General features: G+C 46.4%; 1 protein-coding gene across 16 annotated transcripts in view; it reads right to left on the reverse strand.

Annotated features, from left to right (window-relative positions):
* mybpc1 (myosin binding protein C1) overlaps positions 1 to 27,572 on the reverse strand; it is a 203,378-nt gene that overhangs the window by 162,962 nt on the left and 12,844 nt on the right. For 4 of the 16 annotated variants that reach the window (XM_072484791.1, XM_072484790.1, XM_072484788.1 and 1 more), the window contains exons 2-7: positions 23,434 to 23,700; positions 17,300 to 17,371; positions 11,591 to 11,623; positions 5,589 to 5,654; positions 3,137 to 3,175; positions 2,719 to 2,757 (exon numbers count right to left, since the gene is read on the reverse strand). In XM_072484791.1, the coding sequence (XP_072340892.1) occupies positions 2,719 to 2,757; positions 3,137 to 3,175; positions 5,589 to 5,654; positions 11,591 to 11,623; positions 17,300 to 17,371; positions 23,434 to 23,700 (516 nt within the window). The remainder of the gene's footprint in view (positions 1 to 2,718; positions 2,758 to 3,136; positions 3,176 to 5,588; positions 5,655 to 11,590; positions 11,624 to 17,299; positions 17,372 to 23,433; positions 23,701 to 27,572) is intronic. The other 12 variants (XM_072484792.1, XM_072484789.1, XM_072484798.1 and 9 more) reach the window with 7 other exon arrangements.

The raw sequence follows: 27,572 nt of genomic DNA on the forward strand, positions 1-27,572 counted from the left end.
GGAGAATTCGCAACCGGCGGGGGCGGGATTCACGCCAGCCCCAGCCGATTCTCCGACCCGGCGGGGGTTGGAGAATCTCGCCCCAGGTTTCACCCCAGGACTTATGAGCACAAAACCAGTGCCGTGCAGAGGGAGGTGCTATCTTTCAGAGGGAGACATTACACTGATAGGCCGAAGGGCCTATTTTTGTGCTGAAAACTCAGTGACTCTATGACGCCCTATCTGCGATCTCAAAAGATGCAAAAGATTCCATGGCACTATTTTAAAGAAGAGATTTCTCCTTGCTGTACTGGCCAATATTTGTCCCTCAATCAACATCAATCAAAAACAGATTATCTGGTTATTATTACATTGCTATTTGTGGGAGCTAGTTGTGGGCAAATTGGCTACCAACCCTGCCATTGGCTGCCGACATCACATCAATGATTACACTTCAAAGGTACTTCATTCACTATGAAGTACTTTAAAAATAGCAAATGCTGGAAAAACTCAGGTCTGGCAGTATCTGTGAGAGAGAAACAGAGTTAATGTCTCGAGCCTGTATGACTCTTCAGATTTCTTCTTCAAGTACTTTTGGATGTTCAGTTGTCATTTATAACAGGAAATAAATGACAACATAAAAATACGATGGACAAGATTTCCAATAGAACAGAAGTGTTGTCAGTCCTTTTCTCCCCAAGTAGTTACGTCTATCACAAAGCAACTTCACAATGGTCACAATCATCAGTGATTTCCGATTGCTGGTAATGAATTACAACCTGCATTAGTGAAACAATCATCGTTTCGCAAAAGACCAACAGTTCCCCAATATGGAGATGGAGCTTCTCACAAGGCGAAGTATGGGATAAGGGAGGCCACTCAGTCCATCTAGCTCAATCTTACCATCCCCTATCAAAGTGTCTAACTTTGTGTTGAATGACTCCAGGATTTTTGCATCATTCAGCATATCCAGAGAGCTATCTGATGTCATCAGCTTTTCGGTGAATAAATGCCTCAATCTTGAACTGGTCTTCAACGTAATTGGCTTTGATTAGTCTGTTTAATCCCCCTCTGACTGAGCAGACTGGAGGCTCCTGGGTGATTGGCCTCTGGGCAGGGTGGCACCCTGACACTGCTGGTGCCACCTGGGCACCCTGGCACTGCCAACCTGACACCCTGGCACTGCCAACCTGACACCCTGGCATTGTCAGCCTGGCACCCTGGCATTGCCAGCCTGGCACCTTGGCATTGCCAGCCTGAGACCTTGGCATTGCCAGCCTGGCACCTTGGCATTGCCAGCCCAGCACCCTGGCACTGGCACCCAGATGCCAGCCTGGCACTGCCAAGGTGGCCAGAAACGGGACTAAGTGCAGCCTCGGCAGGACATTCCTCGTTGCAAGCGCCGGAAATCACTTGGCTAAACGCGCTCGACACTTGCCATTCGGTTAGACTGCGCTCCTATTGTCTAACCAAATAGTCCCCTCCTATCCTATGCTATCCTAAATTCTCCTGTCTTTCTCCAATACTACCTTTGTTGATCTGTATTGTGTTTTTCCACCATTGGGGAAACCCCATTGACCGGCCGGCATAACGGAGCATCCCACCGGCGGGGTGAAACAGAAATGTGGCGCGGCCGGGCAGAGAATCCAGCCCCACATTTTTATTTTCATTTACACGGAATGTGGCAACTCCTTGTTTGTAACAAGTTGGTAGTGATGTGTTTGAAAAATGTTGACAAGTCAGCAAATGGTGTTAGGCCTACATTTTAGCACAGGTTAATATTGTTTGGCAGTGCATTTACCTAGCACTGACAATGGCTTTGGGGGGAATCCATCACTTTTTGGAGCTTAAAAAAACAACGAAAGAGAATAAAAAGTTTGCTTTTCAGATCATGGGCGAAATTCTCCCCCAACGGCCTATATCCGCCGACTGGTGCCAAAAACGGCGCCAATCAGACGGGCATCGCGCCGGCCCAAAGGTGCGGAATGCTCCGCATCTTTGGCGGCCTAGCCCCAACATTGAGGGGCTAGGCCGACGCCGGAGGGATTTCCGCCCCACCAGCTGGCGGAAATGGCGTTTGTTGCCCCGCCAGCTGGCGGAAATGGTGTTTGTTGCCCCGCTAGCTGGCGCAGAAATGCGGCGCATGCGCGAGAGCGTCAGCGGCCGCTGAAAGTTTCCCGCGCATGCGCAGTGGGGAGAGTCTCTACCGCCTCCACCATGGTGGAGGCCGTAGCGGAGGCGGAAGGGAAAGAGTGCCCCCACGGCACAGGCCCGCCCGCAGATCGGTGGGCCCTGATCGCGGGCCAGGCCACCGTGGGGGCACCCCCCGGGGTCAGATCGCCCCGCGCCCCCCCCAGGACCCTGGAGCCCGCCCACGCCGCCTGGTCCCGCCGGTAAATACCAGGTTTGATTTACGCCGGCGGGACAGGCAATTTCTAGGCGGGACATCGGCCCATCTGGGCCGGAGAATTGAACGGGGGTCCCGCCAACCGGCGCGGCCCGATTCCCGCCCCCGCCCAATCTCCGGTACCGGAGACTTCGGCGGGGGCGGGGGCGAGATTCACGGCGGCCAACGGCCATTCTCCGACCCGGCAGGGGGTCGGAGAATGATGCCCCACATATCTAAGTTATATGGAAAATATTTTTAAAACCTGTTCTTTTTCACTGATTTTATCTATCTAGAGTGACTCTGTCACTCATTTATACAGTAAGGGCTTGAGTCCTGATAGCAATACTTACCCTGGGTATCAGGCAGTTGGAGAGTAGGAGGTTCTTCTGCTAAAAGAAAAGAATTATCATTGGGAAAACACATCATTAATTTAATTAGATTTAAGATCAAATAGAGTTTTTTAAATAAAAAACAGATAGACCCTTTAAGAAATGTAATCATTGCAGTGTCATTTAATAACTCGGTATCAGACTTATTCACACTCTCTCTCTCTCTTACTCTCACTCTGTCTCCCTCAGACATTCTTTCTCGCTCTTTCACTCACTGTTTCTCTTATACACTCTTTTTCTCTCTTTTACACATTTTCTCTCTTTTTCATCTCTCTTTTGTCTTCCTCTTTCATCTTTCTTTTAGACATAGGCACTCTTGCTCTCTCACTCTTTCTCTCTCTCTCTCTCACATCACTCACTCTCAGTCTGCAAACATTACCTGGCCGGGGAACAGTTGCTGGGACTTCTGCCTCTCTCTCTGCAAACACACAGTGCGCAAGATACAACAACAGTTGAATAAAAACTTTGCACAATGTACAGACGTCGACACAAAACAGGCCACACACATAAGGATTGAAAGATGAAAATGGGAGTGATGAATATTACATAAAATGTGGCACACGTGGTCAAATTTTTTTTTCAAATGTGGAGATTATATGAGGTGCTACGGTTCAATACTTCAGCTCACACCATGAATCGACCAACCAAAATCAAGCCAAGTCACAATTCAAAATGTGTACTATTTTTCTCTTTTCCAATTTCTATAGTAGGGTCTCAAGATGGCTGATGGTGTCTGAATGTTTAATAATGGAACATTTGCTCCTTGCTTCACATTTCTGTTACTCCAGCATCCTTCAGACACAATGGGGGAAGTTTTTCAAGTCCTTGGAGGAAGGTTTTGAGGAGAGGGAGCTCGGAAAATAGCAGATACCCCGGCTGGGATAGCATCCTGATATGGTCCCATCTCGAAGTGGGCTTCTGAGAAGCAGGTTGTTGCTGGAATCGGTAACTCACTCGAGGGAGGCTGGCAGCCATTCAACACAACTAAGACTTCAATCAAGGCTATTTTCTGACAGGGATTGATATTTCCCAGGTTTGATCCCAGCTCCAGGTCACTATCCGTGTGGAGTTTGCACATTCTCCCCATGTCTGCTTGGGTTTCACCCCCACAACCCAAATATGTGCAGGTTAGGTGGATTGGCCATGCTAAATTGCCCTTTAATTGGAAAAAAACATTGAGTACTCTAAATTCATTTTTAAAAATCCCTCGTCATGTCGATGCCCCTCAAAAATCTGGCCTTGTTTTCTCAAACTGAAATTGAGCTTTTCGTGAGTACCTCCATTTTGACGTGCCCCGTGCCTTTCCTCTTCTTTAGCAGCATTCACCCCCTCCCAATGTAGCTGCCAGGTAGATATTCCTCCTGGCCCTCCCATTGGCCCCCCTGCCTCTTTGTTGCACCAGTGATCCTTAAGTGGATGGTGAATGCAAAGGTAGCCAATTAGTAAGCCAATTCTCATAAAACCTGCACCAGTGGAGGCACTGTCGTGAAACACGGTCATTCTTAATGGCTGTGAGAAAATTCAGCCCCAACACTCCCACTTCAAACATTCGTAAAGAAGCTGACTCCTTTCTGACAGTGAAGCCAACTACATTGTAACCTTATTTAGTTCCGAACGTCTAGATTACAGCTTCCAAAATTATAAACAATGCGCAGTGCAAACACCAGAAGAAGCTGGTTGGGCCAAATGGCTTGTTTCTGCACTGTAAAGTCGATGAGACAGTTTAACCATTCCACTGCACTGAAAAAGCAATTCTCATTTCCAATTGATTACATTGGAAATGGCTAATCGCATTTAAATTTATTTAATGTGTTCTAACATCATTCTTTATGATCTGAGTGGGGAAACTTAATCTCCTCCCAACCTACTGTCACTAAGTATTCTTAGCCTATTCAATGTGAAACTATTGTACTGTCGCTAACTGTAGAATCCATCTGTCTTGTCAGTCAGTGAGAATGCAGCTGTGTACCAGAGATAGATTTATCACTCGAACCAACGATTTCCAACTCCTCGATGTGGAGGTTGACTTACTTTAAAATAATTCAAGTTCTAGAGGAAAGTTCTTCAGTGACCTTCCATTCTGTATGGCTCAGGGTCTAACCCTTCTTTAGATTAGCAAGCTTTATCAGGTACAGCCATGGCAATTCTTCTGCCTTCTCAGACTTGATCTTCCTCAGGGGACCTGCTCACTCTCATGTCCACTTTCCTCAGTGTCGTATCCAGCTACAGATCTTCAAACCTTTTCCTCCATCTCCTCTTACAGGTTGGTCTCAGAGAGAGGCGCTCGACTTAGAGAGGTCACTAATCTCTCAAATCCGGCTGATGGAGAGCTTAGATTTGTCTTGAGAAATTGATAACTGAGTTTATGAAACTCCACCAAGAGAAGATAAACAATTCGCCTGTTCAACATATTTTGTTCAGTTTTTGTATGAATTATTTCTGCTTATTGGTCCCTCGAGGTCACTTTCAGCCAAACATTAAGTTGGGGATCAGAGAGCAGATACTAATTGGGTACTAATTGGGTAATGAACCCCCAATGTCTTTCTTACCCGAGTACAAATGTATTAATCCTTCTGATGAAATGGTTAATTTTCTTGTGAAGGTTATCGAGGCCCAGGTTTTAACCCAGCAAATAACTATTTCAATCTGGTAGGAATGAGCTGCTAATGAGATGATGAACGAATTCAATTCAATTGCGAAAGTAAGTAGCTAACATGGTCATTTCTACTACAGTACTTAGTTAATCACACTGCAGTTATTGGTTAATCCACAAGATCAGTCAGGATTGTGACACCCACACATACAGATACTGATCAAGCAGGCCGCCTAACCTCCTGTCGGTAACGGTGTTGCTTTTGTTGATTGTTCTTCATCTTTTCCAGCAACAGGACCACGTTCTGAAGATATTGAAAATCCCTTGGAAAGTTAACACAACATACACAGGGCACATACAGATATACACAGGTAAGAACAAGCACGCACACACACATACATACATACAGATAAACATACAGCAACAGACAGTCAAAATGCAAAACAGAAGACACTTAATGACAACTTTGTAAAAGACAAGATTAAACTGTTGTTCAATTCCAAAACTATGCAGTGTCAGGGACGGATTAATATAATGGCCTCTTCCTAGGGGTGTTAGCCAAATATAACCTCCCCATCCCCCATTCAACCCGACATACGACTTGAAAGTAACCTCTTCACTTTCAAACTGAAAACAGACCAAATATGTCCTCACTCGGGTCCTGACAGGTCACCCAACACATAATTTCTCTAACACAAAGATTAAAGCAAATTACAGCGGATGCTGGAATCTGAAACAAAAACAGAAAATATCAGACAATCTCAGCAGGTCTAATAGCATCTGTGGAGAGAGAATGGAGCTAACGTTTCGAGTCTGGATGACTCTTTGTCAAAGCTAGGGAGAACTGGAAATATGAAATGAAAATCGCTTATTGTCACAAGTAGGCTTCAAATGAATTACTGTGAAAAGCCCCTAGTCACCACATTCCGGCGCCTGTTCGGGGAGATACTGAAATAGGGTCAGATTATACTGTTGTGGGGGGGGGGGGGGGGGGGAATGCGAGGAGTAGTGGGGCTGGATAGAGGGCCAGCCATTGCTGGAGACTGACAAAGATGTCATGGACAGAATGACAAAGGGAATGTAAGTGGAGGTGATCAAGGCTAAGAAGGGTGTTGATGGTGGCACATTAAGAGATTAGAATGTGTTAATAGCAGAACAAAGGTAAGCAGTGCACCAAAGGACAGCTAGGAACAGGGAACAGATGGCCCAAGTGGGGTGGCAGGAGTGGGGGGGCAGGGGGGGAACAATGCTGAGGTTAAACAAATCGATGGAAGAAATGAAAATAAATTGATAGAAATAAAAATAGGGTGAAGGTGGACGAGAGAGTTCTCTACACTGCCACACAAACCTTGGGCGGGATTAGTCTTCACCACACTGTGGCAATCTGGTGGAATTTATTTACATCCTGCCAGATTTTCATTCTATTCATTTGAAATGAAATGAAATGAAAATCGCTTATTGTCACAAGTAGGCTTCAAATGAAGTTACTGTGAAAAGCCCCTAGTCGCCACATTCCGGCGCCTGTTCGGGGAGGCTGGTACGGGCTGGTACTGGTTCATTTCAGGTGGGTAAATTCTGGAACAGATTGGAAATCCCCTCTGCCAGATTAGCAAATGAAGGGGCAACACCTATGGGTGTTGTAAATGTGCCACCATCAACACCCTTCTTAGCCTTGATCACCTCCACTTACATTCCACTTTTTTTTTTGTTCGTTCATGGCTCTGACAGCATTTATTGCCCATCCATAATTGCGCTTGAGAGGGCAGTTAAGAAGCTACGAGTCAACCACATTGCTGTGGGTTCCTTCCCTAAAGGGCATTATTGAACCAGATTATTGAACCAATTAGACTCATTAGACTTTTATTTCCAGGTTTTATTGAATTCACATTTCACCATCTGCAATGGCGGGATTTGAACCTGGGTCTCCAAAGCGTTACTCTGGTTCTCTGGTTAACTAGTCCAGCGACAATGCCACTATGCCACTGCATAAAGAACAGTGTTCCACACTACATTTGTGGTAAACCACGTTATTGTGTTCATTGTATTATATTCACTGTGTTGTGTTGTACATGCCTGGGCTTGTCCAGTCTGGCTCCGCCTGTGACTCCTCCCCTCGGGGCTTTCTGTATTAAAGTGGCAAGTCTCCGCCTCCAGACCCAGTTCGGGTCCAGAAGCAGGAGGCCTGCTGTTTAGTGTATTAAAGCCTCAGTTACGTTTATCACTCATCGTCTATTATTGATGGTGTATCAATTTAATACACTATACTTCTAAAGATAGACTCTTCACTCAAGATGAACTCCTCACTCAAGCCTGATCGCTTGCACCTGGACCCACAAGCAGCTGACGCTACAGAGACTTTTGAACACTGGCTAAGTTGCTTTGAGGCCTACCTCGCAGCTTTCAACTAAGTCTTTCACGGACCTCTAGAAGAAGCAGGTCCTCCACGCACGGGTGAGCCCAAGAGTCTTTAACCTCATTAGGGACGCCCCCTCGTACGCAGAGGGGATAACGCTGCTAAAAGGACAGTATGTGAAATCCGTCAACCAGGTATATGCTAGGCACCTCCTCGCCACGAGACGCCAACGCCCTGGGTAATCACTTGCGGAATTCCTGTGCGTCTTGCGCATCCTCTGTCGAAACTGTGACTGCCGGGTGATATCGTCTATCCAGCATGCGGAGCTGCTGATCAGGGACGCCTATGTCGCGTGCATGCACTCGAACTATATCCGCCAGCGTTTATTAGAAGGGGGGATACTTGACCTCCCAGAGACAGTCCAGCTGTCCAACTCACTGGAGGTGGCCTCCCAGAACATGGGGGCCTACACCTCCGACCGCGCGGCACCCTCATGGCAGCCATCAACCGACCCGGGCGCCAGAGGCCCGAAGTGCTACTTCTGCTGCCAGGGTACTCACCCCCGACAACGCTGCCCGGCACGGAACGCTACTTGTAACGGCTGTGGGAAGAAGGGCCCCTTCGCAAAAGCCTGCCAGGCCTGACCACCACCTAAATCTTCTAGGCCCAGCAGCGCTGCCTGCTGCCGGTTGGGGCCACCCCCAGCTGTCACGCCACCCGCCATGTGCGACCCGTGGGCGCCGCCATCTTTAATCTCAGCCAACACGTGTGACCCATGGGGTCCGCCAGCTTGGATTGTGTTCATTGTATTATATTCACTGTGCTGTGTTGTACATGCCTGGGCTTGTCCAGGCTGGCTCCGCCTGTGGCTTCTCCCCTCGGGGCTTCTGTATAAAAGTGGCAAGTCTCCGCCTCCGGACCCAGTTCGGGTCCAGAGGCAGGAGGCTTGCTGTTTAGTGTACTAAAGCCTCAGTTACATTTATCACTCGTCATCTATTATTGACGGTGTATCAATATTATTGGGCACTTCACTAAGGATTGTTTCAGAAATCTCCCAAATCTAGCTGTCCTTTTCAACTCAAAATGTCTTTGATGGCATAATATGTTGGAAGTGTGAGCTGACAACAGCATGAAGAGGATAATGAGACATCTGGGACCTTGGGATTATTGAACCATGGGATCAATAATCTATCTCCTTAAGCAACAAGATTTAAGGATTGAGAATGAAACAGAGAAACGAGGGAGAAGGAAATTTGGTGAATTAGAGTCAAATCAGGTGCAGAAATGAAATAAAAAGAGAGGTAAAGGAAGATTGGATTGAGGGAGAAAGAAAGAAGAAACAGAAAGGAAAAATAGGAAAAAAAATTAAATATTAAAAATGTTAAAAATCTCGAAGAGCAAACATAGAAATAAGACTCCACAGTTTCAATTGTTAATTTTCTGGGCCGAAGAATTTGAGTTGCCTTTCAGGAACAGAAAGGTTTTTGTCAACAGGGTCAGGTTAGCTGCCAAGTTCTAGCCCTAACTTTCTGGTGAGTTTATTGGCTAATGAAACAGTTGGGGAGGTTGAGGCCAATGCTAATAGCGGAGTGGCTTAATTTGTTCAGCAACCTGTGATGATTCACAATTCACTTACACATTTGTAATGTCGACTGCAATTAAACTCACTACATGTTTACCAACAAATTCAGAGGCCAGGATCAACATCCAGACTACAGACCAATCACAAACAAACATCCTTAATGCATGCCCCAGCAGCAGCGTCATCGATAGCTGACAGCAAAAGGCCATTTTTGGCCAGGGAACAGCTGAAGGTTATATGTTGTGTATCCCAGGGCAATTGGGTTGCCAGCTAATCGATGCACATTTTCTAAAAGAGTGTTTTGCAGCTCCTATCATTTATATAGTTGCTTCTGGGTGGCAAAGTGCTTTAGCCCAAAATGATATGTTTACTTGACTGAAGAAACGTTTGTACATTTACTGAGCCCGGAATCCTCCAGGTCCAGGTGAGGGAATTTGTATTTTAGGATTCATATGTGTTTTCGGGGTGGAGGCCAAGGGCTGCAACTCCTAGCATGTCTGGACCTCCCCAGTATTCCCAGGAATAGACCACACATGCTCGCAATATGATTTAAAGCATTTTCTTTTCAGTGAAAACCCTACCATGGGACGAGTGTGTAGACCTGGAAGTTGCCCACATGATCGGGTGTGTAAAGTGAAAACCTGAGCACGGGAGCTGCAAGGGGGGAGGAGAGGGCGTCAAAGAGAGCCCACATATACAGCCATGTATCTGGAATCATGCAGGTGATTGGATGCTGGGGTGCAGCCTAATAAATCCTGTGGAACACAATCTCGGGAGAAGAGATTGAGCAGCAAGGTGAGCATTTGTTGGGGCAGTCTGAGTTTGGGAGGTTGTTTAAGGGAAATCAAAGGTTATAACAGCTAAGGGGCTGGTTTAGCATAGAGGGCTAAACAGCTGGCTTGTAACGCATAACAATGCCCAGCAGCGCGGGTTCAATTCCCATACCGGCCTCCCCGAACAGGCGCCGGAATGTGGCGACTAGGGGCTTTTCACAGTAACTTAATTTGAAGCCTACTTGTGACAATAAGCGATTATTATTACTAAATGGAGGAGCTGAAATCCTTTGTGCGGAAGACAGGGTATTAAAGGATTTTTCTGACTCGCAGTGAGTGAGTGGGTGGGTTGGTGAGAAAGGTTATGGGATTGTCTTGCTTGAGTCTACCATTTGGTGTGCAGTTTGTGTTCGATCATAGCTTGCTTGTTACTTTATATTTACCTCATGTTAAATCCTGGATGTTAAAGTATCAATGTTTGCTTTGTTGACTCTTGAATAGTCGCATTTTCTGTTTGTTTAAAACCATGGAATCTTGTGGCTTTATTCTCTTAGCAAATAACTGGGATTTCAAAATCCCCCTACTTTAAAACAAACCCCTGACTGGATGATTACAAGTTTGGAATGGACACAGAGTGGTTTCTATTTCACACCAATATTAAATGCCTGGCTCAGGCCCTAACCCCTTCACCCAGCACTTTCCAAGGAGTTTCACCCGTTTATTTTTAGCTACAGATCTTGCTCTCATTCTGGGTTTAATCTGCAATTATGGGAGATCCAGGGTGTGGGTGGGAACTGAAACCTCTTCGCAAGGGATTTGATTTTAACTATTAACTGGTTATCTATCCAGGTGCCTGCTGTAAAATATGTCCGATTTCCATCCAATTGGAGTGAGCCACCTGACCAGTTCCTCACCCAGCAGCTGAAAACAGTAATTTGCTACACCACATGGACGGCAGTGGTTCAAGAAGGCCACCACCACAGGAATAAAAAACAATCTCTCAGAATTAACTAAGCTCTGTTCAGGGAAACCAGTTCTAGCCATTATTGCCCTCACATTCTGTCATTTCATATATCTTATTTCTGGAGCCGAATATTAACTCTGGTTAAATAACTAGATTTTGTATAGGTTATATACGTCTTTGACTTGTACCATAAAGCCAAAACTAGATACAACAGTTTGCAAACCTCAGATTAACCTGCGAGAGAAAGATAAACCAGATACATGGTTAGACACAATGAACAGTGGTGACCTGCGCATTCAGTGCAGTTAATGCCCCTTCACTAAATTAAAGGGTCAATTTCCACAGTTTCAAGGTCTGATGAATGCTGTGAGGTGCAAAGACACATTAGAAGGAGAAACAAAGGAACAGCAGAAAATTACTAACGTTATGTGCTGAGGAAAGTAACTCCAATTAGTTAAACATATCTGCAAGGAGTGGAATCAACATGGTATTCTACTCCAGTCCAAATGTATTTTACCAGAGGTTAATAGGTTGAGTAGGTATACCAACAGAACAGTATTGCACTAACCTGCACTGTTTGCTGAGCCATCTTCCTTTTGTTCTGAAAACAAATTAGGCACCGAAGATAATTTCTTTTATCATCTCATAAAACCCATATAATTCAAACTGTACTAAATACACATTTATAAAATATATACGACCTACAATTTTACCTCCAGATAAATAGGAATGTACAAGAGCAGAAAAGATTATTTTGCTCCAACTCAGAACATAGATCTCCACTGTATTTGTTGGTTTTTGTCACCAAATTCCTCCCCAATATATAGAAGCTCAAAGAATTCATTCAGTTCAGAAGGAGGCCATCTGGCCCATTGAGTCTGCACCGGCCCTCTGAAAGAACACCCTTCCTCAGCCCACTCCCTCACCCTATCCCCATCTAACCTGCACATCTTCAGACACTGAGGGACAATTTTAGCATGACCAATCCACCTAACTTGCACATCTTTGGACTGTGGGAGAAAACTAGAGCACCTGGGGGAAACCCACACAGACACGAGAAAACTGCAAACTCCACACAGGCAGTCGCCCAAGGCCGGAATTGAACCCGGGACCCTGGTGCTGTGAGGCAGCAGTGCCAACCACTGTGCCACCGTGCCGCCCTTATGTTATCATCCTAATCTCCTTCCTGGGAAGAACATTCTCTGTGTGACAACAGTTACATTTTTACAAGGTGTCGGTAGCCATTGCAATCCAAGATGGCGACTCTCTGCGAGCTCTCTCACCCAGACCCTTTTTTTTTATCACTTATCACCATTCTGATGTACTCCGCACTGTAACCAATCACTATTTCTCAATATACTATTTGTCAATGTACTCAATCGTTTATTCTTTTTGTCCATTATGTACGTTTCCACAATCAGAAAAATATTTTTCACTGTACTCCGAAGTGCTGGTTCCGATCTTGACCGACTTTTAAATGCCTGGTTCAACAAGCCCCAGCTGTTAGGCCTCTGCCCCTCAGCGGGGGAGCTCATATTCCACAAGTCCCATGGGGAGATCAATTGGGTCATCCCCATGGGTCTCGTGAGGGTTATTACCAACAGTGGTCATTCTTCAAAAGTACTTTGTTGGTTGTAAACCTTATATGTCACGAAAGTTACAATATAAATGCAAGTTTCTTCTTTCCAAACAACTTATATTAAATTCTTCTTCATGTGATGTTAACCCAGTCAATAACCTCCAAAGTAAGTATTTATTTTTAAAACTGTGACCATTTCATCGGAGTTTCATTTCACATTGGTTCCATTGTTTGAAATAATGAAAAGAACTGAAAATGCCTGAGAACTCTGTATCAAACAGAAGGAAAACACTTGAAGTAATAAAGCAGGTCAGTCAGGACCTGAGGTTTCCCGCTCATGTGGCTATAGTTTGGGAATGTTTGCCACTTGTTCCGTTCAGCAGACAGGAATATTCCAGGTGGGTGAGAACAGAAAACCCCAGCTGACTGCTAGAGAGAGAAACGTCAGGTTAATATTTTGACACAAACATGGTCCCAGAACTGGAAAACTGAAAAAGAAGTTAGTATGTGAGTAGAATTGGAATAACTGGATCAACAATTGAAAAATAACAGATAATCAAAAACAAGTTGAATGATCTACAAACACCTCAATAGAATTACAATCAGAGGGATCTTGGTATCCTTGAACACAAATCACAAAACGTCAGCATGCAAGCAATTAGGAAGATGAATGGTGTGTTAGTCTTTATTACAAGAGGTTTGAAAGACAAGTGAATCTTGCTGCAACTGGGCTTTGATCAAACCACATCCCGAGTGTACAGTTTTGGCGGGCTGGGGAGGTGTTTCAGCTCCCGTTTTTGGAGTATCGAATCATAGTTTACACTGGCAGGATTTCCTGTTCCAATTGTTCCCATGCCCCGCTATTGACATAACGGGAATCCCGATGTTGAACGTCGGGATCCCCAATGGAATACACTTACATATAAGTATCAGACCTTTACGCCTGATAGTGACCCCCCCCCCCTTCCCACCACCCTGTGTTAGAATATCCATTCACATCAGATGTCCTCACAACAGATCCCCCACAATGTGCGCCTTGCAAACAGAATACATAGAGGCACACATTTACCGGGGAGGAGGTCATATCTGGGCAGCACCCTGGGGGAACCGTTGCATGAGGAGGTGCTATTGCATGAATGGGTGTTCCACGAGCAGGGGGATGTTCCGTGGGCAGAGGTCCATAGGGGGAGTTCCGTGGTGGGGGGTCCATGGTGGGAAGAGTTCCGTGGGGGGGGTTCCACGTGGGGGATCCCATTCAGGAAGAATTTTTTCTCTCAAAGAGTGGTGAATCTTTGGAATTCTTTACCCAGGAAGCTGTGTTGGCCAAGTCTTTGACCATATTCAAGGCTATGGTTGTTAGATTTTTAATCAGTAGGGGAATTAAGGGTTATGGAGATAAGGCAGGAAAGTGGACGTGGTGAGTGTTAGATCAGCCATGATCTTATTAAATGGTGGAGCAGGTTCGAAGAGCTGAATGGTCTACTCCTGGGGCGAAATTCTCCGTAATCGGCGCGATGTCCGCCGACCGGCGCCAGAAACGGCGCAAATCAGTCCGGCATTGCGCCGCCCCAAAGGTGTGGAATCCTCCGCATCTTGACCGGCCGAGCCCTAACCTTGAGGGGCTAGGCCCGCGCCGGACTGATTTCCGCCCCGCCAGCTGGCGGGAAAGGCCATTGGTGCCCCGCCAGCTGGCGTGGAAATGACATTGCCGGGCGGCGCATGCACGGGAGCGTCAGCGACCGCTCACGGCATCCCCGCGCATGCGCAGTGGAGGGGATCATTTCCGCCTCCGCCATGGTGGAGACTGTGGCGAAGGCGGAAGGAAAAGAGTGCCCCCACGGCACAGGCCCGCCCGCAGATCGGTGGGCCCCGATCGCGGGCCAGGCCACTGTGGGGGCACCCCCCGGGGCCAGATCGCCCCGCGCCCCCCCCCAGGATCCCGGAGCCTGCCCGCGCCGCCATGTCCCGCCGGTAAGCGAGGTGGTTTAATCCACGCTGGCGGGACAGGCATTCTAGCAGCAGGACTTCGGCCCATCCGGGCCGGAGAATCGCCGGGGGGGGCCCCCCAACTGGCGCGGCGCGATTCCCACACCCGCCGAATATCCGGTGCCAGAGAATTCGGCAACTGGCGGGGGCGGGATTCACGCCAGCCCCCGGCGATTCTCCGACCCGGCAGGGGGTCGGAGAATCTCGACCCTGTTCCCATTTCGTATGGTCTTATGGCTGGGGTTTTTTTAATTTAATATTTTTGCATTAAGGACACCTCGATCTTTTGAAAATGAAGTTACCTGGCCTGCCTATCCAGCACGCCTGGGACCCTCCCCGTGACTTTTTTTAAAGTTCCTAAAATTATGTTGGAGAAAGAGTACTTTCCGCTCCTGTTTTTCCACGTATTTTCCGCTCACTGCCCTAATCTCCCTAAAAATGAGAAAACTCTGCTCTTGGCTTCCCTACCCAAGGAAGGATATGCTTGCCTGTGAGGAATTGCAACAGAGGCTCACTCGACTGATTCCTGGGATCAGCCGTTTTTGAGATTGATCCGACTCGGCCTATATTCGGTGGAGTTCAAAAGCATGAGCGATTATCTGATTGTAACATTCTGAGAGCACTTGGCAGGGTTGGAAGCTGAGATGTTGTTGAGGAGAATCGAAGGACAGAGACTTAGGATAATTGGCCATTTTGGACTGAGTTGAGGAGAAATATCTTCACCCAGAGGATTGTGCATCATTGGAATTCGACCGCAGAGAGCTGTGGTTGCTCATCATTGAATATATTCAAAACTGAGACTGATAGATTTTTGGACTCTCAGAGAATGGGGAATAAGGTGGGAAAATGTATTTAAAGTAGATCGGCCATGATTTAATTGAATAGTGGGGTAGACATGAGGGGCAAATTGGTCTTCTTCAGCTCCTCTTTTTAAAAATAAATTTAGAGTACCCAATTCACTTTTTTCCATTTAGGGGCAATTTAGCGTGGCCAATCCACCTAGCCTGCACAAACTTGAGTTGTGGGGGCGAAACCCACGCAAACACGGGGAGAATGTGCAAACTCCCCACGGACAGTGACCCAGATCCTGGATCGAACCTCGGACCTCGGCGCCGTGAGGCAGCAGGGCTAACCCACTGCGCCACCGTGCTGCCCTAGCTCCTCGTTCTAATGTAGAAAAGTAGAGGATATTAAAAAATCATCCCAGTGATAAATGGAAGTGCAGGATGGGCTAAATGGCTACCTATAATACTACAATTTGAGTCGCAAAAAGACATTTTGTCAAAGCTTTTTGTCTCTCACTCATCAGGACCATTGCAAGAATGCAAAGGTCCTGGTGAGTGTGAGACAAAAGGTTTCAACAAAATGTCTTTTTTCAGCAGTACTCAAGTTCTGTACACCAGGCTACTATTTGACTCTCCAGTTCTAAGGTGGGGTGTTAATCAGGTGTGCTGCTTTGTCCTGGATGGTGTCAAGTTTCTTGAATATTGTTGGAGCTGCACTCATAAGGCTGGTCCAGTTCATTTTCAGGTCAATGGTAACTCCCAGGATGTTGATTGTGGGGGGATGGTTGATGCCATTGAATGTCATCATAGAATTTACAGTGCAGAAGGAGGCCATTCGGCCCATCGAGTCTGCACCAGCTCTTGGAAAGAGCACCCCACCCAAGGTCAATACCTCCACCCTATCCCCATAACTCAGTAACCCCACCCAACACTAACGGCAATTTTGGACACTAAGGGCAATTTATCATGGCCAATCCACCTAACCTGCACATCTTTGGATTGTGGGAGGAAACCGGAGCACCCGGAGGAAACCCACGCACACACGGGGAGGATGTGCAGACTCCGCACAGATAATGACCCAAGCCGGAATCGAACCTGGGACCCTGGAGCTGTGAAGCAATTATGCTATCCACAATGCTACCGTGCTACCGTCATGGGGAGATGGTTAGCCATTCTCTTGTTGGAGGTGATCATTGCCTGGCACTTGTGTGGTGTGAATGTTACATAATTGCCACTTATCAACTACAACAACAACTTATATTTCTATCGCACTTTTAAAAATAATAAAACGTTCCAAGGTGCTTCACAGGATCGTGCTAAAACAAATTGTGACACTCCCAGGTCTGAATGTTGTCCAGATCTTGCTGCATGCAAGCACAAATTTCTTGCCAGAGGAATTGCGAATGGGACTGAACATTGTGTAGCTATTTTGTTCTTAGTATTGCTCCAGTCGAGGGGTTTTCCCAAACCTCTTGACCTACATTTCAATGATTCAATGATCCAGATAAACTAATTCAATGATTATGATTCATGGGTCATTTCATTCATTTCATGTCTTTTATTCAATGGTTCGATAATCAATATTGACTGGATATAAATCATGGCTGGCAATTTCTAATGTGATCTTTTGGTTAAATATTACAGTGTGTAATAATTACTGTGTGTCTCTATTGAGAATGTTTAGCTGGGGCGGCATGGGGGTGCCGTGGTTAGCACTGATGCCTCACGGCACCGAGGACCCAGGTTCAATCTTGGCCTAGGGTCACTGTGTGGAGTTTGCACATTCTCCTCATGTCTGCGCGGGTCTCACCCCCACAACCCAAAGATGCGCAGGGTTGGTGGATTGGCCATGCTAAATTGCCCGTTAATTTGGAAAAATCAAAACAAAAAAAAGGAAAATGTTTAGCTGGTTCAATGTTTCACTGACCTGCTGGTGCTGCTGGTTCTGCTGGTGCCGCTGCTGGTGCGTTTGCTTGACTTCCAGCGGCCTCTTTTCCCTCTGAAATACAAAATTAAGGATCACTTTTATGGGCTTTTCTGGAAAGGACAAAGTTCACCGGACTAGGGCTGCAAAGGAATAGTCGAAGTGTTCCTGAAAATAAAGACATACTGTGGAAGCTTTTCACCCTGCAATCCTCAGGACAACCACGAGGAGGCGAGGGCGATTCTCTGGCCACGTTGCACCCGCTGTGCTATGTTGGGAGAATAGTGGGAAAGCCCCGAAACGGGGTTCCTGCCGGGCGCCAATAAATACGCTGTACTCTCCGCCTACTGCAGCAGTCGGAAGAATCGCTATTTAAATATGCTGGGTCAATACTGGCTCCCGGTATTCTCACGTCCACCGGTGCAAAGTCAGCTCGGGGGAATCGTTACTGGTCTCCACCACTGGAGACCATGCTGAAGGGGCTCAAAGGACATTGGGGCCCCTGGGTGTTCGTAGACATGGCAGGGCACTGCCAGGTTGGTGCTGCCAGGGTGGCAGTTTGGCACGGCCAGGATGAGAGGGGGCTGGGGACAGTGTCAGGTTGACACTGCCAAGGTGGTTGGGGTCTAAAATGAGGAGGGCATGAAGACGGTGGGGGGGGGGGGGGGCATGAGAGGGGGTTTCACTCACCTGAGGAGGTGCTGCTACTACCTGGGGGAGGCGGGGGGGGGGGAGAGGGGGGGTTGATGCCAGCAGGAAGTGGGAGGTCTGAAAGGGGGAGATGGTGGTTGATGCTGGCAAGGAAGATGCGGGCGGGGAAGGGGGGGGTTCCTTTACTGTCACTTAAATGGCTCCCCTGTCTATGTGAAGCTGCACTCAAAAGAAATGGCTACATGTGGGAAGCTTGCTGTGCGAATCACGTAGGAACTGCTGACATGATTTGGAACGATTTTCTTGCCCGAAATAAGTCATTTTTGGGGGGGAATTCCACCCAAGAGTATAGGGCGGGAGTCTCCCAGCCCTGGGCTGGGCCGGAGAATCCCCGCGAACGGGCCATGACGCCCCGACGCCAGCACGCGACTCTCCGCAGAGCGGAGAATCGGTGTCATTGGCGCCGGCGGGGTTGATGCGGCGCCGGTCGCGGGCCTCTCTGCGCGGCCGACCGATGATTCTCCAGCCCAGATGGGCTGAGCGGCCGTAAGAAAGGAACCTAGTCCCGCCAGCGCCGTTCTAACCTGCTCTGGGCCGGCGGGACCTTGGCGTGAAGGGTCAGGTGGTGACCTGTGGGGGGGGGGGGGGGGGGGTCTGACCCGGGGGGGGGGGGTCTCCAATGTGGCTTGGCCCGCGATCGGGGCCCACCGATTGGCAGGCCGGCTTCTGTGCCTGGGGGCCTCCTTTCCTACGCGCTGGCCCCTGTATCCTGGCCCCAGCTAGGATAGTACTGGGAGCAATATGCTGTGTTATGTAAATAGTGTGAATAAATATATGTTCGTTCACTGCCAGCCTCCTCTGAGTTATTCACTTCATGGCAGATTGGAGTTATGTCGAGGCTCAGACTGAGAAAGAACGGCAGGTTCCCTTTGCTGAAGGGTATTGGTGAGCCAGTTGGAATTTTACAGCAATATGACAACTTCTCCACTTGTGCTTGCAGTCAGTTAACACACCATAAAAATACCTCCCATGTGCATTGTTGGTTGGACTCCTGACAGCCGTCAATGTACATTGACCTTTTCACTCTTGAAGTACGATATTAGATCAAAAATATATCAATGGATAACTGGGTGATGCAGATATTGCTCAGCAATATGTCAAATTCAACACCATGGCAACAAGCTTTGGCTTTGGTGAAAGTGTGTCTTGGAGCACTGATGTTATCCTGCAGCAATTGTGATTGTTCTAGTTTTAACGGCTGTGATTTATGAGAGCGTAAGAACAGTCAATTATAAATCTTATCCTTGATTAGTGGTGGCAGCACATTCCGCTTCACTGGCATCACATTGATGTTTTTAAACAGTCTCCAGTGTTGCTTTAATTCTCGGTATATTGTCAGTAGGTGACTTTCAAATGATTTTTGAATTCGGGGAGATGGTGGCGTAGTGGCCATATTATTGTATTAGTACTCCATAGACCTAGCCTAATGCTCTGGGAAATATGGGAACTTAAATTAATAAATCTGGAATATAAAGCTAGCCTCAGTAATGATGACCATGAAACTATCATTGATTGTTGTAAAAACCCATTTTGTTTATTAATGTCCTTTATGGAAAGAAATTTGCCACTCTTACGCCCTCTGGCCTACATGTGACTCCAGACCCACAACAATGTGACTCTTAACTGCCCTATATAATGGCCCTAGAAGCCATTCAGTTCAAGGGCAATTAGAGATGGGGAACAAATGCTGGCCTTGCCAGTGACATTTACATCCCATGAAAGAATAAAGGAAATAAAAACCTGTGATATTTACAGAGCCATTATAATGCCCCTTCCTTGACACAAAATCTGAGATATGAGTGAATAGGGCAAATAATTCAGTATTTCATTACCCAATCAGATTGTTAATGAGTAGTACAGAGTTTGAACTAGGTATTGTCAATTCCAAATCAGAAACAGAAAGTGAAATATAGAGACGGAAAGAAAGATGAGATTAAGAGAAAGAGATAAAAGAAAGAAAGATAAAGTTAAAAGGTAACATTTTTTTCATTTTATATTAATTTCCAAAAATAATTAAATTTGAAAGAATGAGAATTCCCCACCAGTGAAAGTTGAGTGCGGTTGTTTCTCACTAATTAAGATCTGTTAGAGGTAGCACAGTGGTGCAGTGGTTAGCACTGCTGCCTGGCGGCACCGAGGTCCCAGTTTTGATCCTGGCTCTGGGTCACTGTCCGTGCAGAGTTTGCACATTCTCCCTGTGTTTGCGTGGTTTCATCCCCACAACTCAAAGATAAAAATAATTTTTTTAAATATAAATTTAGAGTAACCGATTATTATTTTTTTTCCAATTAAAGGGCAATTTAGCATGCCCAATCCACCTAACCCACACATCTTTGGGTTGTGGGGGTGAAACCCACGCAGACTTGGGGAGAATGTGCAAACTCCACACAGTGACCTAGGGCCGGGATGATAATGATAATCTTTATTGTCGCAAGTAGGCTTACATTAACACTTCAATGAAGTTACTGTGAAAAGCCCCTACTCGTCGCATTCCGGTGCCTGTTCAGGTACATGGAGGGAGAATTCAGAATGTCCAAATTACGTAACAGCACGGGCGGGATTCTCCGACCCCCCGCCAGGCCGGAGAATCGCCGGAGGGCGGCGTGAATCCCACCCCGAAGCCGGTGGCGGTTTTTCGGCGGGGACAGGAAACGCGCCGCGCCGGTCGGGGGCCATTGGCAGTGGCGCCCTGGTCCGCGGTGGGCCTAGTGGCCGCCCATTTACGGCCAGTCTCTCCGGCGTAAATCAAACAAGGTCCTTACCGGCGGGACCTGGCTCTGTGGGCGGCCTGCGGAGTCCTCGGGGAGGCGCGGGGGGACTGGCCCCGAAGGGGGGCCACGGTGGCCTGTCCCGCGATCGGGGCTCACTGATTTGCGGGCAGGCTTGTGCAGTGGCGGCACTCTTTCCCTCCGCCCCGGCCACTGTAATGGTCTGCCATGGCCGGCGTGGAGAAGAACCCCCCTGCACATGCGCTGAGATCACGCCAGAACACGCTGGAACTCCCGCTCATGCGCCAACCCTGCCGGCGCCGGCTGGCGCGGTGCCAACCCCGCCAGCCTAGCCCCCGAAGGTGCGGAGGATTCCGCAACTTCTGGGTGGCCCGACGCCAGAGTGGTTCACGCCACTCCTCGGCGCCGGAACGGCCCGCCCCGCCGGATAGCGGAGAATCCTGGCCCACATCTTTTGGGAGAAAACTGGACCATCCGGAGGAAAATCCACCCAGACACGGGGAGATAGTGACCCAAGCGAGGAATCGAACCTGAGACCCTGGCGCTGTGAAGCAACACTGCTCACCACTGTGCTACCGTGCAGCCAAAGATGTGCAGGGTAGGTGGTTTGGCCATGCTAAATTGCCACTTCATTGGAAAAAATGAATTGGGGAATTAAAAAAAAAAAAATTAAGGTCTGTTAGAAATGTACTTATACAGAAATGAACAGGTCCTAACCTTTTCTGACAAGTTAAATGGGCAGCAGTAATGCAGGTAAGGGAATTTCATGCTGTTCCATGTGTTTCAATGTCTAGTCTCTTGGTGAGATATTGGTGTAGCAAAGCTTATGGATGAGCACGGCAACTTGCCGATCTTCCTGTCTAGCTATAAATGTGCTGTTGCTGGAAGTAGCTGTCTGACTGCTGTTTTAATAACAGTGAGCACTCTTAGCCTCATTATAATTTCAACAGAAATTTCTGGCCTATTTTCTCCCTTAGCCTAATAAGTCACATAAACATCTGTCCAACTAGAATTATATGACCAATCACTTCAGAACATTCCATTTTGTGTTCCCAAATGACGTGGCCAAGATTTCCAATCTCACACAGTCAATGCACGGGCCACAATTGAAAGAGGGTAAGCAGACGGATGACAAATTACCAAGTTGATAAAATGTAAACACTTGTAATTCTCATCCTCATTTGTTCCTGAAGAGGTACTTTTGTGATTCTAGAGGGAGTTGAACTATGCCCTCCCACTGGACATTTGATCATCCAAGCTTACAATCTTTAAGTCACATGCTTAGGAAATGCCCCACTTGCTCCTCCCTAAAGGAACCCACTGCTTCAATATCTTCAAATCTGACCCTTGTGTCTGTTAATTGCGTTCCCCATGTCTTGACTTTTCAACATGGTCTGTGGGCTATTGTTGTCCTCTTTGTAATGAACACAATCCAGGTTCTTAAAGTACTCAGTGGAGTGCTTGCTTTAACATGATATAATAGTTGGTGACAGGATTAGTGGGAGAGAGTGCACACCAAGCCTGCGATGACATAGTGTCTGGTACCTACTCAATCTGGGGCTGTCAACATCACACATGTTGGTTCCAATAATAGAAAAAAAACACCCGCCAGAAGTTTAAATTTGACATTGAATAATTACAGATTAAATTTCCAGATAGATGGGAACTTTAAACCAGGGATCATCATTAACGACAGTTGGGCTTTATCCATATTCTCAGCTGAACTTCAAAAGGCTAAGCATGCAGGGGCTCAGTTTTCCTTATGGATACCAACTGAATGGAATAAGCAGTTTTTGAGGAACTATTTTTTTTCCCCCATTAGCAGTTCCACTCTCTCCCGGCACCTACAGGAGCAGGGTTTGGGGATGATGTTGCATGCTGGAAACATGGAACCCAATCGCTCCATAACCCAGGGCTTCTGCATGAAACACAATCACCACAGATTATTAATTAAATGAAAGCCGCGTCTCATGAGAATATGGGTCATGGGGACATTGTTTTGTTCCTGGTAAAAATAAGGAGAGGTTGGAAAAGTTAGTACTGTTCTCCTTGGAAAGGGGAAGGCTAAGTGGTGATTTAATTGAAGTTTTCAAGATGATGAGAGGTTTTGACAGAGGAAAATCATTTCCTCCGACAAGTGGATCAATAACCAGTGATGCAGTGCATAGTGTCTCTGCCTGTGAACTAAAGCTTTGGGTTCAAGGACTTGATGACCAAGGAAGGTGCGTTCATAATGCTGCCAAACAGGTTGAGTGTCAACCTGCAACACCTTCCAAACACGCCAGTTGCTGACAGTAAGAGTGGGAGAGAGTCCTGGCCAGCCATGCTTGATGTGGAGTGGCGCTCCTCAAGTTATAAGCCTGTGGCGATAGACTAGCGACCTGTCCCAGTTACTAGCTATGGAAATGGTCAAAAATTTGTCTCAATGCACTAGGTGTGGAAAGCGAATTGCAATAGATTTAAAGGCATTGGCAAAAGATCTAGGGGGAGTTGAGGAGAAATGTACTAATATTTTGTGCAGCACCCAGCTCCTGATGTAGATTAATGTCACATAGCGTCACAACACTTTTGCCATCATCAAGTATGTTAAACAGGATCAATAGTGTTCAGTCAATCAACCACAGTATAAAAATAAAGGGCAGAAAGCTTGATTGAGTTATCCTCAAAAACACGAAGAACCATCAGTTCCATTCCTACCTTCCTGTTTGACTTTCAGTTCAAATTTCACTTTGGATGCCCCACAAATGACTGCATATACCACTTCATCCTCCTTCGTTGCATTGTTCACTGTGAGCGCATGTTGCACTCCTTCCGATTTAATTGCATATTTGTCGCTTGCTTGAATGTCTTTGCCGTCCCTTTGCCATTTCACTTTGGCATCTGCTTTGCCTGTTTCAGCCACAAACTCTGCGGCACTCCCAGAGGTCACCTCAAGTGTTTTGGGTTTCTTGGTAAATGCCGATGCTGTGGGACAGAAACCATTATTTTTTTAACGATGGCAGGCTGCATCACATTCAACCAAATTCCATTCATTGTATCAAATTACTTGAAAACATTGGAAAATGATTGGTCTCCTAGCCAAGTCTCAAATGCCAAGGGAACTCTAAATGAGTTGAGTTGCTCTGTCTTTTGTTGCCTTTCCTGGGAGATGACGTGGTTTGGAGTGGGGTGGGGAGTGTGTATATTATGAAATATAGCACATTATTTGCAGCACAGAATCAGGTCAGTCAGTTTAATTGAATCAATATTCTTATGTGGGGACTAACCATTAATTTTCCTTGTTTATTATCTTCCATTGCATTTACATCACCGGAACACTGATGCAAAGAGTTATGTTTTCCATTGACTTCTTTAAGAAAATATTTTTATATGGAAAGTTTCAGACATGATGTGTCGTGAGCGTAGTGAACTCAGGAGGAACAAGTAACTTTGGGCCTCTGGTTCCTAAATCTCTCCACCATTGGGAGCTTTCCTCACCTCATGTATGGGTCTGTTGTAGACTCATTGATAGAGATTGATTGCAATTAGTCAACAATCTATCATCATTGTGCTCTGTGACTAGCAAGATGAATCTTGGTCTTCACAGAATCACAGAATACTACAGTGCAGAAGAGGCCCTTCAGCCTATCGAGTCTGCACCAACGCATGGAAGGCCCTGATCTGCCCACCTAATCCCCTCGTAACTGACCCTTGAACTGAGGGGAACAGCTGCTCCCTAGCCATCCTGTTCAGTTGGAAGTTGGATTGTGGTGAATGCTTTTTGTTAACGGACATTCCGGTCAAGGGTGAAGCCGAACTGTGTACCCCCCCCCCCCCCCCCCCCCATTAAACTGAAATACATAATCTGAGCGTAAGAATAAGGCCCGTTGCTGGATTGCACTGCCAGAGTGAAGCAGAGACCATGTTGATTCTTACGAATAAGTTAAGGAAAGGTGGTTGAAGAAAAGGAGCATAAAGGAGCATAAATATGGGCTTAGGATACTGTTCATGTGAAACTTAAATATCATCAGAGACTGGCTAGGCCGAATAGCCTGTTTTGGTGCTTTAATTTCATGTAATCCTACCGAGACAATCATCAAAATGCATCAATTTGACAATCAATATGTATCAATATGACAATTTGGAAAATTTCACCCTACACATTAATGAGGGGCACGAGAAACATTGGTGACACATCGTTTCCCCTCTCTGCAGCCTATTGCTTCCTCACATCGGGGGCAACTTGTGTGAGCACCTACTATTACCTATTGACATTACTGGACGGTTCAGGAGATTCATTAATGCCTGAGCTTTTGGGCTATGTCGAATCCTTCCATGACCCAATGCACATTGCAGCTTACATTATTCCAGCCTGACACAACTGCATTCCACATGTGACATTTTCCTGACCCAATAGCATAGAAAGCCCTGAGTTCCATCGAACACTGCTCATCCCTATCTATATTTACTCTCCTAACCTTCAAACCGTTTCGTAACCTGATGGTCACTCAACACTTTTCACACTGCATTTTACACAGACATCTATCCTACATTTGTGACTACATTTCGTCCGCAGCTCTCCTATTGGGCTGACTTCTCAGATATTGCTCTCACATTTCGCCAGTTCTGTGGTCCCATTTACAATGGAGAAACTTGCTTTGTGATTCTGTATTAAATTATCAGATCAACTTTTTGTTTCTTTTCCCAAATAAATCAGCTTTTGTCCTGCAAGGTTCGCTGATGATTTAAGATTTTGTGCCTTATGGTCATTCTGGTCGCTGCTTTTAGAAATTATCCCCCATCCTTCAACAATGTCAAATTCAGACCTACATTTCGACAGCATTGCAGAAAATCAAAAGGAATAAAGACAGAGGGAAAGCAATAGAAGTAACATCAGTTCAAGTTAGTCTAGGTGTTCTGGTACTGGACTAGTAACCAGAATACTCTGGGGACTGGGATCCAAATCCTATCACAGCAGATGCCAACATTTGAATTCAGTAAAATCTCCGGAATTAAAAGTCTAATGATGACTATGAAACCATTGCCGATTGCCATAAAGACCCATCTGGTTCACTAATGTCCTTGAGGGAAGGAAATCTGCCGTCCTTACCCAGTCTGGCCTACACGTGACTCCAGACGAACAGCAACATGGTTGACTCTAAACTGCCCTCTTAACTAACTGAATAAACTCAGTTCAAGGGCAATTGGGGATGGGGCAGTAAATACTGGCTCATCAGCAATGCCCATACCCCATTAATGAATTTTTAAAAACTCAGCTCATAATCTCCTCAATCTGGCCACTTATGGGTAAACACCAACAAAGATTAACATGAAATTGGTCGATTTCGGCACGGGATTGTGGAGAATCCAGCCCAAGAAGCCTCCCATTTTAAGACTGAGATGAGGAGAACTCTTTTCTCTCAGAGGATCGTTAGTCTCTGGAAATCTCTTCCTCAGCGAAGAGTGGAGGCTCACTCATTCAATATATTCACTTAAAATAAGCAAAATGCTGTGGATGCTCGAATGTGAAATGAGAGAGGATGCAGGAAAAAAATCATTCCAAGTCTGGCAGCATCTGTAAGGTGAGAAGGCAGAGTTAATGCTTCGAGTCCGTTTTGGTTCTGATGAAGGCTGAGTTAGACCTATTTTTGGTCAATAAGGGAATTGAGGATTATTGGCGGCAAGCAGGAACATGGAGTTGAGACCACAATCAGGTCAGTCAGGATCTTATTGAATGGTGGAGCAGGCTTGAGGGACTGAAGGGCCTACCTCTGCTCCTAATTCATGTATTTGCGTACTGTTTATAGCAAGCTAGACTCAGGTTGTCAGTTTTCTTGTTTTTGGAATGGCTGTTAGTGCTCAGAATATTAACGATCAATCCAAATAAAACCAATAACAAATGTAAATGAGGCTGATCAGTCGATAGTTCATATTCATATTAAGTGTCGAGAAACCTCCTACAAATGACAATTTAACTATCAAAAATTAGGTTAACCGTTGCTCTATCTGAAGAGGGTGAAACTGTTCCCCGTGTATCTTGGCCAATACATCACCACTGTCAAAAAGAGGAAACAATTAGATTAATCAGACACCAATCTGATTTCAGTTTATGCGACAATTGCCTGTGATCTTGTCCATATATAAGGCGACTGCTCTTCAAACCAGAGAATGTTTGACATGAAATGTAAATATAACATGTAATTGTAAGTGTAGTGAGACAGCTCAGAGTGGCAAATACAATGGGTGGGCTTGAATCACAAAATTAATGTAACGTATATTGCCCCTGATTCTTATCAGAAAACTTCAACTTGCATGACTCACTCCATCTTTCCAAGTTGACAGACAACATCTCTTTCAATTGGCTCCTACGTTGGATTCAGAATGCGATTTCCGTCTTGGGAAAGAAATAGGAATCACTGGGCATAAAGGTTAGTTCACCTTCTGCCACGCTGATAGTCAGATGATATAGCGATAATGGAGTTGTTGACTAACCACATCAATCAATCTCTATCAATGAGCCTAGGATAGACCCAGACATGGCACAAGGAAACTCCAGCGATGAAGAGTTTTTAGATCCACATTCACCTGTTCTTCCTAAGCAGATCACACATGTCTCATATTACTCAGATACACTGTCCCAAAATGGTGCTTCAGTTTGAACACAAGGGCCGGGATTCTCCGATCCCCCGCCAGGTTGGAGAATCGCCGGGGCGGGGGGAGTTGGGGGGGTCGCGAGAATCGTGCCACCCCACTCCGATGCCGGCCCGCCAATTCTCCGGCACCGATTCTCAGGTGCCTGCGGGATCGCCGCCGCGCCGGTCGGGGGCCATTGAAAGAGGTCCCCCCCGGCGATTCTC

This window comes from Scyliorhinus torazame, chromosome 19 (genome assembly GCF_047496885.1).
Source record: "Scyliorhinus torazame isolate Kashiwa2021f chromosome 19, sScyTor2.1, whole genome shotgun sequence".
NCBI lineage: Eukaryota > Metazoa > Chordata > Chondrichthyes > Carcharhiniformes > Scyliorhinidae > Scyliorhinus > Scyliorhinus torazame.